The 13,004-nt window shown below is 47.7% G+C and overlaps 1 protein-coding gene across 5 annotated transcripts in view; it reads left to right on the forward strand.

The window, feature by feature from the left end:
* Window positions 1-13,004, forward strand: part of nxn (nucleoredoxin) — a 286,408-nt gene that overhangs the window by 199,086 nt on the left and 74,318 nt on the right. For all 5 annotated transcript variants that reach the window (XM_085964782.1, XM_085964781.1, XM_085964783.1 and 2 more), the window contains exon 4: window positions 3,978-4,078. In XM_085964782.1, the coding sequence (XP_085820908.1) occupies window positions 3,978-4,078 (101 nt within the window). The remainder of the gene's footprint in view (window positions 1-3,977; window positions 4,079-13,004) is intronic.

Here is a 13,004-nt window from a genome sequence, read left to right on the forward strand (position 1 = left end):
GCTGACTTGCTTCCACATTAAAAATGAGTTCTCAAGTGACTGATGAGTCCAATGCGGGACCTACAATCTCTATCACAGGTGGGGCAGACGGTGGTTGAAGGGGCGGGTGGGTGGGGTGCTTGGGTTGATGTGCGCTCCTTCCGTTGTTTGCGCTTGGCTTCCGCTTGCTCCCGGCGAAAAGACTCGAGGTATTTGGCACCTTCCCGGATGCTTCTCCTCCACTTTGTGCAGTCTTGCGCCAGGGATTCCCAAGTGTCGGTGGGGATGTTACACTTTTTCAAGGAGGCTTTGAGGGTGTCCTTGAAGCGTTTCCTCTGCCCACCTGGGGCTCTCATGCCGTGCCGGAGCTCCGAGTAGAGCGCTTGTTTTGGGAGTCTCGTATTGGGCATGCAGACGATGTGACCCGTCCATCGGAGCTGATCGAGCATGGTCAAAGCTTCGATGCTGGGGATGTTGGCCTGAGCGAGAACACTGACGTTGGTGCGCCTATCCTGCCAATGGATTTGCAGGATCTTGCGGAGGCAGCGTTGGTGGTACCTCTCCAGTGCTTTGAGGTGCCTGCTGTACATGGTCCATGTCTCTGAGGCATACAGGAGGGCGGGTATCACTGCTGCTCTGTAGACCATGAGCTTAGTGCCGGGTTTGAGGTCCTGGTCTTCAAACACTCTCTTCCTCAATAACATTCCCAGGACCTCAATAACATTAATTGAAGGGAAGGAGGTCCATTGAAGAAGTGTCCTCGTTGCACCAACAGGCTGCAACATGGAGCAGTAAGATGCTAGGCGTTGGCGAGACACACGGTCGAGCTAAGACACTGAATGCAAACAATTTAGCTCCCTCTCTGGATTCAGCCACCAGCAGCTTATCTGTATGTTGCTTAGCTTAGCAGTAGTACTCTCACTACTGTGTTAGAAGATGGCGGATTGGAGCCTAGGCTGACACTCTGGTGCGGTACTGAGAGGGTGCCGTCCTTTAGATGGGCTGCTAAACCTTGGTCTTGTCTGCTTGGATGTTAACAGTTGTGATGGGAAGAAGGAAGGATTTGTGTTCCGGAAGGATACAATCAAATGGGCCTCCTTCATACAAAGCTATTTTTGACCTTGAGTATTGAACGCAACAATAGCAGATGCCTGGGAGTAGGTCACCTGCTCGCCCCTCCCATCAGAGAATGGTAACTTGGGTACAGAAGGCAAGCCAGTCAGATCTTTGAAGCCTTCATCAATGGTTCAGGTAATCATTGTCTTTGAGCCATGCAAACTGGGAAGGTCTCGGGTTTGATCTCGGGCCTCCTAATGAGTGATCTCAGCAGGGGCGGTGATGAGAAAGGGAAAATCGACCAGGGTGCCCACTCCTGATCATTTCACAGCGACCTCTGCTGAAGCCGCATGTGCTTGGACCCAAGATGGCGCTGGGATCGGATAATGCTGGGCTGTGGTGTCCACAACAGTGGATTAGGTTGCTCTCGCACATGAGCAACAGAAATATGTGTCAGTAATATGGACATCCTGAAAGGAAAAGTGAGAAAAGTCCATTGGGGCCCATCGTACTCATCCTATCAATTAGCTGGTGCAGCAACATGCACCGTCCACCTTCCCCTAATACAGGTAGACTATCCTTTATCCGAACTTCCGAAAACCTCTGAAAACCGAAAGTTTTTTCGTTCAGCGTAAGTCGTGCGCACGACATGACCCGAGTGGCGCAAAACATGACAGGAGTGGTCCTCCGGGGCCCAGAACAGGAATTCCTGCAGATTGTCGACACGCCGGCCTTCGCTCTCGATGTTAAGTGTGACTGAGGGAGCTCTGCCTTTCCCTGTGAGCAGGGCAGAGGGTCACAGAGTTCCCTCCTGGGTAGGAGATTGCAGGCCGAGCCGGGCAGTGTGAAGGAGGTACCGGGAGAGTGAACCCAACAATACAGCGGCCCGTCCGATATGCTGCCGTTCTATCAAACTTCCGGATAGACCAGCGCTAATGTTGTCAGATACGAAGGTTTTCATCTCCATATCTGACAACAAACACTGTTGCTCAGCAACAGCTTGTAAACACTCGGCCCGTGGCTTGGAAGCGTCTCTGAAGCTGTTGCTAAGCTGCAGAGACGCTTTCCAGAGCCTGCCTGTGAAAAGAATGCTAGGAGTTTCCCAGTCTGAAATAATACCTTCTGAAATCCGAAAATTTCCGAAAACCGAAACACAGCTGGTCCCAAGGTTTTCGAATAAGGGATAGTCAACCTGTACCGCTAACTCCGGAATCCCCAAAACTCAGGCCAATTAAGCAAACTCTAGGAGACCATGGTTACCCATGACAAGATGTACAGAATTAACCCAATTTCCTTAGGAATATAACAACAACTTGTATTGATCCAGCGCCTTTAACGTAGTAAAATGTCCCAAGGCTCTTCACAGGAGTGATTATCAAACAACATTTGACACCGAGCCACGTAGAGATATTAGGACAGGTGAGCGAAAGCTCGGTCAAAGAGGTAGATTTTAAGGAGCATCTTAAAGGAGGAAAGAGAGGTGGAGAGGTTTAGGGAGGGAATTCCAGAGCTTAGGGCCCAGGCAGCTGAAGGCACGGCCACCAATGGTGGAGCGATGATAATCGGGGATGCTCAAGGGGTCAGAATTAGAGGAGAGCGGAGATCTCGGAGGCGATTTAGACAAGTTGAGTGAGTGGAAAAATACATGGCAGATGCAGTATAACGTGGATAAATGTGAAGTTATCCACTTCGGTAGGAAAAACAGAAAGTCAGAGTATTATTTAAATGGTGATAGATTGGGAAATGTTGATGTACAAAGGGACCTGGGTGTCCTTGTACACCAGTCACTGAAAGCAAACATGCAGGTGCAGCGAGCAGTTAGGAAGGCAAATGGTATGTTGGCCTTCATTGCAAGAGGATTTGAGTACAGGAGCAAGGATGTCTTAATACAGTTAAACAGGGCCTTGGTGAGATCACACCTGGAGTACTCTGTGCAGTTTTGGTCTCCTTACCTAAGAAATTATATACTTGCCATAGAGGGAGTGCAGCGAAGATTCACCAGACTGATTCCTGGCATGGCAGGACTGTCGTATGAGGAAAGATTGGGTCGACTAGGCCTGTATTCACTAGAGTTTAGAAGAATGAGAGGAGATCTCATTGAAACGTATAAAATTCTGACAGGGCTAGACAGACTGGGTGCAGGGAGGATGTTTCCCCTGGCTGGGGAGTCTAGAACGAGGGGTCACAGTCTCAGGATACGGGGTAGGACATTTAGGACTGAGATGAGGAGAAATTTCTTCACTCAGAGGGTGGTGAACCTGTGGAATTCTCTACCACAGAAGGCTGTGGAGGCCAAGTCACTGAATATATTTAAGAAGGAGATCGATAGATTTCTAGACACAAAAGGCATCAAGGGGTATGGGGAGAGAGCGGGAATATGGTATTGAGATAAGAGGATCAGCCATGATCATATTGAATGACGGAGCAGGCTCGAAGGGCCAAATGGCCTACTCCTGCTCCTATTTTTCTATGTTTCTATGGTTCAAGGGCTGGAGGAGGTTACAGAGATAGGGAGGGGGCGAGGCCATTTTCATTGCCCCCTTAAAAAATGTATGACAGAGTCAAAGCCTTTGGAAAGAAAGTTACGGGGTTGGGAGGGTGGGGGGGAGGTTTAATTAGATTTTCGACGCATTCCAGCAGTATCTAAAACCCATGGGAAATCACCACAGGGCTGGTCCCCCTATGGGGGGTAATTATTGTAAATCTAAGAGTACAATACCCCAAGACAAGGTAGTGCCTGTGCCAGATGTGGAAAGTTACATTCAAACACAAGAATACGAGGATAAGTGACGTGTATTAATAGTGTTCTGGGGAGGGGGGGCCGGGGGGGGGACGTTTTTAATGAGCTCCATGTTGTGAAAAAGTGTGTCCAGTGTCAGTGCTGAGGGCGAGAGTAACAGAAGCCAGCTGTGCGCTGCATTAATTCTCTCCTTTTACTACAGTGCCCTCCTTGCAGAAGTCTCACCCGCGTTCTCGTGGAGACGTATCGAAAAATCAAAGAGATGGGACAGAAGTTTGAGATTGTTTTCGTCAGCGCCGACAGGTAGAAACATTCCTTTATTTTTGGGCTGGCTTTGTGTTGAGAGTATTTATCAGCACAAGCCCTTCGAGTTGTGTTGTAGTTGGTTGACTATGAGTGGGGTAGAAATTCATTTACCTCTGAGAGGGAGAGATGTAATTGAGGTGTATAAAATGATGAGAGGCCGAGAGAGAGTGGATAGGAAGGACCCATTTCCCTTAGCAGGGAGGTCAATAACCAGGGGCTATAGATTTAAAGTAATTGGTGGAAGGATTAGAGGGGAGTTGAGGAGAACTTTTTTCACCCAGAGGGTGGCGGGGATCTGGAACTCACTGCCTGAAAGGGTGGTAGAGGCAGAAACCCTCATCACATTTAAAAAGTACTTGGATATGCACTTGAAGTGCCGTAACCTACAAGGCTACGGACAAAGGGCTAGAAAGTGGGATTAGGCTGGAGAGCTCTTTCTCGGCCGGCACAGACACGATGGGCCGAATGGCCTCCTTCTGTGCCGTAAATTTCTATGATTCTATGCACTTGGTGATATTCGTGTGGGCACTCACACTCCTGTGATGAGAGTACTGCTGCAAACCGGTACTGTCACCAAACCAGTTAAGGCTCTTGGCCTTCGAAATCAGTATTCTGCCTTTCCCCATCTCCCCCAACCCCAACCAGGTGGTTCAGCTCAGGTTATCCAGTCAGTACCTGACCCATTCATCCCAGAAACAGTGCAAGTTTGATCCCTGCTCTGTGCTGACTGAGCTGGTCTCAGGGCCTTGGTAAGGGTGCCACGATTTACCTCCGTGCTCTCGGCCCAGAGAGAGGAAAATGGGCAGCCACAACAACAACAACTTGCATTTATATAGCGCTTTTAACGCAGTAAAACGTCCCAAGGCGCTTCACAGGAGCATAATTGGACAAAAATTGACACCGAGCCAAAGAAGGAGACACTAGGACCGGTGACCAAACGCTTGGTCGAAGAGGTAGGTTTTAAGGAGAGTGGTAAAGGAGGAGAGAGAGGCGGAGAGGTTTAGGGAGGGCAATTCAGAGCTTGGGGCCCGGGCGGCTGAAGGCACGGCCGCCGATGATGGGGTGAAGGAAGTCGGGGATGGGCAAGAGGCCAGAATGGAGGAACGCAGAGCCCTTGGAGGATTGTAGGGCTGAAGGAGGTTATAGAGATAGGGAAGGGGATGATTTTTAAAATCGAGGTGTTGGGTGGACCGGGAGCCAATGTAGTTCAGCACAGGGAGTGATGGGTGAACGGGACTTGGTGCGAGTTAGGACACGGGCAGCAGAGCTTTGAATGAGCTTGAGTTTACAGAGGGTGGGGGATGGGAGGCCGGCCTGGAGAGCGTTGGAATAGTTGAGTCTGGAGATAACAAAAGCGTGGATGAGACTTTCAACAGTAGATGAACTGAGGCGGGGTAGTGTCAGGCGATGTTACGGAGGTGGAAGTAGGCGGTCTTTGTGATGGAGAGGCTTCCTCTTGATTACTGTCCAGCACCCTCTGCTGGAGTCTGTGCGTTTGGACTTCAGGTGAGGTCAGGATCCAGCTCGGTTGTGATTTCTCCGCTCCCTACCTCCAAACCAACTCTGCCCTCACTTTGCTGCCTGGGCTCCCAGAAAATGTGGCTTCTTGAGCAAGATAGCAGGTTATGGCCAACTAAGTCATTAAAGGACTGCGCACATCAAAGTCCTTTAGGCCCAAGTCCTACAGTTGGTTCCAATTTCACATCTGGGTTTAACCCTTGAACCAGCTAGAGGTCACTATAACAAAAGACCAGCGCTTCTTAACTTTTAAATCTGAGAGTGCGGAAAGATCTGGAACGATTGTGATGGGGCGCAAGTCGGGGCCTTTCTCCAGTTGAATGCACACAGCAGCCACACCGGCTCGGGAAGCGATGCTTAACCCTGAATGTAGAATCGTAGGATTTTGCAGCACAGGATGAGGCCATTCAGCCCATCGGGACTGTGCTGGCTCTCTGGAAAAAGTTACCGACTGAATCCCATTCTCCTGCCCTTTTGGAATTTTTCTTTTTCAAGCTTATTTCTGGTTGTCTATTAATAGTTCTTATCAATGCTGCTTCCACCATTTATTCTGGTAGGGCATTCCATGTCCCAACAGCCTGCTGGGTTTTAAAAAAATCTCCATTCTTTTGGTGATCATTTTAAATTATGGCCCCTATTTACTAACTCAATGTCCAGCATTTTTTTCTCAATTTACCTGGTAAAATCCCTCATTATTTTGAAAACGTCTATTGGACCGTCTCTTAACCTTCTCAGTCCCACTGAAAAGAGCCCAGTTTCTCCTCGCAACTAACGTCCCTCATCCCTGACATCACCTTAGTGAATATTTTCTACACCTTCTCCGTGACCTTGACATGCTTCCTGAAGTCAGGTGCCCAAAACCCGAGCACAATATTGTAACAGCGTCCCAACTAATGATTTGGATAGGTTTAGCATTACCTCTTTGCTTTTGTACTCTATGCTCCACTTATAAAAACTGGGATCCCATCTGCTTTCATGGAATCATAGAATAGTACAGCACAGAAGGAGGCCATTCGGCCCATCGAGTCCACGCCGGCTCTTTTGAAGAGCAATCCAGTCAGTCCCGTCATGAATCTTATCATGACTCGTGAAGTAACACTGGGCGGCCAGCTGGTGGCGCCGTCCAAGGTGTATAAATACTCGGGTGTGGGCCCAGCTTGCTCAGGATGTTTCTGTAACCCAGGAACTAGTGATGTAACTAGAACTCATGGTTGTGAAACAATTGATTAAAGCCTTGTTTTATACTCAAACCAAGTGCTCAGTAGTCTTTTTACATCATCCCCCTCCCCCCGCTCTTTCCCCATATCCCTGCAATTTTTTCTCCTTCAAGTATTTATCCAATTCCATTTTGAAGGCGACTATTGAATCTGTATCCAGCACCCTAGCAGGCAGTGCATTCCTAATCCTAAGCACTCGTTGCATAAAAAAGTTTTTCTCCCAGTCGCCTCTGGTTCTTTTGCCAATCGCCTTAAATCTGTGCCCTCTGGTCATCAACCCTTCAGCCATTGGAAACAGTTTCTCTCTATCTACTCTGTCTAAACCCTTCATGATTTTGAACACCTCTATCAAATCTCCTCTTAGCCGTCTCTGCTCCAAGGAGAACAACCCCAGCCTATCCACGTAGCTGTAATCCCTCATCCCTGGAACCATTCTAGTAAATCTCTTCTGCACCCTCTCCAAAGCCCTCACGTCCTCCCTAAAGTGAGGTGCCCAGAATTGGACACAATACACCAGCTGGGGCCTAACAGCTTTGTAAACTTGCCCCCCTCCTTTTAAACTTATAAACCTCTTTGTACAATAACTGAGTTACAGGTGATGGCAATGTTCTAGGAAATATCTCTGTAGCAGCAGAAGTTGTTTTTATAGAAGGTTGAAGTCCTGTCTAGACTCTGGCTTGTTTCTGTGCAGAGGCTGTTGCGAAAAAGGTAGAGGTCCAATTTTAGGCCAACACGCTCTTGGCGCTGGTGGCTGGGAGTTACTTTGATTCATCATTCCTTTCTGCTCACAGCACTCCCAGGTCAGGTAAAGCACAACTCGGTGCAGAGAAGGCTAAGAGGAGATTTGATCGAGGTGTTTTAAATCGTGAAGGGTTTCGATAGAGTAAATAAAGAGAAACTGTTTCCAATGGCTGAAGGGTCGATAATCAGAGGACACAGATTTAAGGTGTTTGGCAAAACAACCAGAGGCGACAGGAGGAAAAACTTTTTTACGCAACGAGTGGTTAGGATTTGGAATGCACTGCCTGATAGGGTGGTGGGCACAGATTCAACAGCATCCACAGCTCTCTGGGGTAGAGAATTCCAAAGATTCACAACCCTCTGAGTGAAGAAATTCCTCCTCATCTTGATCCTAAATGGCCGACCCCTTATCCTGAGACTATGACCCCTAGTTCTAGACTCTCCAGCCAGGGGAAGCAGCCTCTCAGCATCTACTCTGTCAATCCCTCTAAGAATTTTATACGTTCCAATGAGATCACTCTCATTCTTCTAAACTCCAGAGAGTATAGGCCTAGTCTACTCAATCTCTCCTCATCGCACAGCCTTGTCATCCCAGGGATCAATCTAGTGAACCTTCGTTGTACAAGTATATCCTTCCTTAGGTAAGGAGACCAGAACTGTACACACTACTCCAGGTGTGGCCTCACCAAAAGGAAGACATTGTAGTGTTGGAAAGGGTGGATGTTCTTGAGGGGACAAGGACAGAATCCATTTGGTTAGAGTTGAGGAGCAAAAAGGGTATGATCACGCTATTGGGGGTATTCTATAGGCCTCCAAATAGTGAGAGGGAGGTAGAGGAGCAAATCTGCAGGGAAATCGCAGAGATATGCAAGAGCTATAGAGTGGTGATATTGGGGGACTTTAATTACTCAAATATCGATTGGGATAATGCTAGGGTAAAGGGAAAGGAGGGGGAGGAATTTCTGAAACGTGTTCAGGAGAATTTCCTTGACCAATATATTCTTGGCCCAACCAGGAAGGAGGCACTGTTGGATCTGATGCTGGGGAATGAGGTGGGCCAGGTCGACCAAATGTCTGTGGGAGAACACTTGGGTACGAGTGATAATCGTATCATAAGATTTAGATTAGCAATGGGGAGGAGCAAGGAACAATCTAGAATGGAACTTCCAAACTGGAATAGGGCTAACTTCAGTGGGATGCGAAAGGATCTAGCGAGGGTAAAATGGAACCAAAGACTGATAGGAAAAACTGTAACGGAACAATGGGTGATCTTTTAAGGAGGAGATGTTCCAAGTACAGGTAGGTACATTCCAACAAGAGGGAAGGGTAAGGGAACCAAAGTAAGGGCTTCTTGGATGATGAGGGCGCTGGAGAAGATGATGAAACAAAAAAAGAGGGTGTATGATGCATGTCAGGTGAATTCTTCAAGGGAGAACCAGACCAAATACAATAAGTTGAGAGGGGAAGTGAAGATGAAAATAAGATTGGCAAAGAGAGAATATGAGAGTAGAATGGCGGTTAACATAAAAGGGAATCCAAAAATTTTCTACCGGCATGTAAACAGTAAGTGGATAGTAAGAGGCTGGGTGGGGCCTATTAGAGACAAAGAAGGTGATATATGCTTAGAGGCGCAGGGCAAGGCTAGAATACTCAATGAGTACTTTGTATCGGTGTTTACTAAGGAGGTGGATGCTGACAAAATATCAGTAGAAATGGAAAAGGTAGAAGCAATGGAAGGGGTGAAAATTGATAGACAGGATGTACTAGAAAGGCTGGATATGCTTAGAGTGGACAAGTCGCCTGGTCCAGATGGCTTGCATCTCAGGTTGCTAAGGGAATTGGGGGAGGAGATAGCGGAAGGGCTTGCCATAATTTTCCAATCTTCCCTAGATGCGGGGGAGGTGCCTGAGGATTGGAAAGTGGCAAATGTGACACCATTGTTCAAGAAAGGGTGTAAGGACAATCCCAGTAACTACAGGCCGGTCAGTTTAACATCAGTGGTGGGTAAAGTTTTAGAAACAATAATCAAGAAAAAAATTGGAGAGGTATAAGCTAATTAAGGAGACCTAACACGGATTTGTAAAAGGCAGATCGTGTTTGACTAATCTAATTGAATTTTTTGATGAAGTAACAGGGAGGATTGATGAAGGGAATGCAATGGATGTTGTCTACATGGATTTTTGGAAGGCGTTTGACAAAGTACCACATAGAAGGCTGGTTAACAAAATTGAGGTTCATGGAATAGGTGGGTCAATGGCAGCTTGGATAAGGAATCGGCTTAAGGACAGAAAACAGTGAGTTGTGGTAAATGACTGTTTTTCAGACTGGAGGATGGTAGACAGTGGTGTTCCCCAAGGGTCAGTGCTGGGCCACTGCTTTTTTTGATGTATATAAATGACGATATTGGAATAGAGTAGAATTTCTAAATTTGCCGATGACACCAAACTTGGGGGTGTGGCAAACAGTGAGAATGATACCAATCGACTGCAACAGCACATAGAAAGGCTAGCAGAGTGGGCAGACAAGTGGCAAATGGAATTTAATATGGAGAAGTGTGAGGTGATGCATTTTGGCAGAAGGAACAGGAAGAGGCAATATACACTTAATGGCACAGTTTTAAAGAGTGTGCAGGGACAGAGGGACCTGGGAGTTAATGTGCATAGGTCCCTGAAGGTGGCAGGACATATTGAGAGAGTGGTTAGCAAAGCATATGGGATCTTGGGCTTCATAAATAGAGGTATTGAGTACAAAAGTAGAGAAGTTATGCTGAACCTTTATAAAGCGCTGGTTAGGCCACAACTGGAGTATTGCGTTCAGTTCTGGTCACCACACTTTAGGAAGGATGTGAAGGCCCTTGAGAGGGTGCAGAGGAGATTTACCAGAATGGTTCCGGGGATGGGGGATCTTAGCTACAAGGACAGGTTGGAGAAGCTGGATTTATTTTCATTACAGCAAAGGAGGTTGAGGGGTGATTTGATAGAGGTGTACAAGATTATGACGGGTTTGGATAGGCTAGACGGGGAAAGGCTGTTCCCACTAGTTGATGGTACAAGGACTAGGGGACACAGATTTAAGGTTTTGGGCAAGAGATACAGGGGGGATGTGAGGGAAAACTTTTTTACGCAGCGAGTGGTGAGGACCTGGAACTCGCTGCTGACGGAAGTGGTGGAAGCGGAGACACTCAATGTTTTCAAGGAGAGACTGGATAGGCACTTGAGGGAAATAAACTTGCAGGGCTACGGGGATAGAGCGGGGGAATGGGACTGACTGGATTGCTCTACAGAGAGCTGGCACGGACTGGATGGGCCGAGTGGCCTCCCTCTGTGCCGTTATGACTCTTTGCCGCACTGTCCATGAGATGAGAAGTGTAACAGGACTTCTGGTGGGTGGGCAGCACGCTCGTGCAATAAACCCGACTTTCACTCAACCCTGAAGTGGTCCAGGGTTCAGGTTCAGGGTTGAACAAGTTCGGCACTTGACCGACATTCCGAGGCGGTGAGCAGCCCAGCGTTGTCCTAATGCGCGAGGCGGAGCTTTCGGGGTCATCAACTCAACCACTTAACGCAAGTAAATAAGCGACTCATTTTTAAAAAGGAATTGAAATCCTTGCTGGCAAAGCTCACGCAAACAGTAAGAGCCTTTCCGGCTGTTCTTTGGGGATGTCCAACATCCTTAAAGATTTAAAATGCCCGTTAGTTAATTCACTAATTTTGTACTTGGCAACGAAGGTCTGTGGTATAACTTCAGTCCATCAAAAAGACGTTCAATTCAGTTGCAATAGCCCAGAAATTATGCAGTGTGATATCACACTTCAAATCTTCAACACAATTCTATGAAATGAGTCTCCTAGTTAAATGTTTCAATTAAATCTTACTGCTTAATTTCCAGGGTTCTCAATTTTTTTTAAATACCTAAGATATCAGGGTTTGTAGGGTGTGGGGAGGGGGTAAACTATGGGGGAAAAATTCAGTTGTTTGCACCTCCTGTTAGCAACTTCAGAGGGTGCTAATGGGGCGCAAAGCAACTAGTGTCCGGTCGCGGCGATGTTTGCGCCGCTCGCGAAATTAACTAGACATTTTGCGGCGGCGCTAAACACTTCCGCCACGATCTCCTGTGCCGGCAGATTGTGGCGTCAGTCGAGTGCGCAACACCCCGGACCGGATATTGAGTGGCGCCCCCTGCCTTACTGCCTGCCGCTAGCAACGACAGGTTGAGGGGAGCGTTATGCTGTCAGAAAGGGACTGGGGGAGCGCTATTTAAAGGTGACCGCTTCCTGCCTTTTTTTGTTGGTGACATTTTTGCACCACGCATTCAGAGAGAGAGACTTCTGGAGAGATTCACTGCTGTGTGAAGGAGTTTTGGGTACTGAGCAGCACTTTGCAGGTTTATTTTGATTTGCCCTTCCTTGCTTCGCCAGCGCTCTGAGGTAGCGCCTCGCTCCTCGGCCTTTGCGCCTTAAGACAGGTCTGAAGTGCCTGATTTAGCGCTCCACTCAACTCCAGGGGCGATAAAAGCCAAGTTTGCTGTTGGAGGCGATAATTAGCGCCAGGTGCTAAACTTTGCGCACGGCCGATAATGACGTCCCAAATGGGGCGATACTGAATTTTTCCCCCTATATGTTGTATAATCTTGTAGAAGTTGATGGCCAATTGGCAGAAGAACCATAATATTTACTTGGAGAAGAGTTTTGCTTCTTTAACTGCCTGAGTGTCACCAACCCCACTTGTGCTTTGAGCAGATAGCTGGAGATAGTTTTTTTTTATATATTCATTCACGGAATGTGGCAAAGCCAGCATTTATTGCCCATCCCTAGTTGCCCTCGAGAAGGTGGCGGTGAGCCGCCTTCTTGAACCGCTGCAGTCCGTGTGGTGAAGGTACTCCCACAGTGCTGTTAGGGAGAGAGTTCCAGGATTTTGACCCAGCGACGATGAAGGAACAGCGATATATTTCCAACGTCAGCGTGGAGTTTAGAAGAATGAGAGGTGATCTCATTGAAACTTACAAGAATCTGTGGGGGGTGACAGGGTAGATGCTGAGAGGCTGTTTGCCCCTGGCTGGAGAGTCTAGAACTAGGGGGCATAGTCTCAGGATAAGGGGTCAGCCATTTAAGACCAAGATGAGGAGGAATTTCTTCACTCAGAGGGTTGTGAATCTTTGGAATTCTCTACCCCAGAGGGCTGTGAATGCTGAGTCATTAAGTATATTCAAGGCTGAGATCGATAGATTTTTGGACTCGTGGGGAATCGAGGGATATGGGGATTGGGCAGGAAAGTGTAGTTGAGGTCAATGATCAGCCATGATCTTATTGGCCGACTCCTGTTCCTGGTTCTTATGTGTGTGACTTAGAGGGGAACCTGTAGGTGGTGGTGTTCCCATGCACCTGCTGCCCTTGTCCTTCTAGACTGCAGGTTCTCCCATTGCCTAGCCTATTGTACAGTATTGTCCCT

This window comes from Somniosus microcephalus, chromosome 22 (genome assembly GCF_052327205.1).
Source record: "Somniosus microcephalus isolate GS21.2 chromosome 22, FLI_Smic_1.0, whole genome shotgun sequence".
Lineage (NCBI taxonomy): Eukaryota > Metazoa > Chordata > Chondrichthyes > Squaliformes > Somniosidae > Somniosus > Somniosus microcephalus.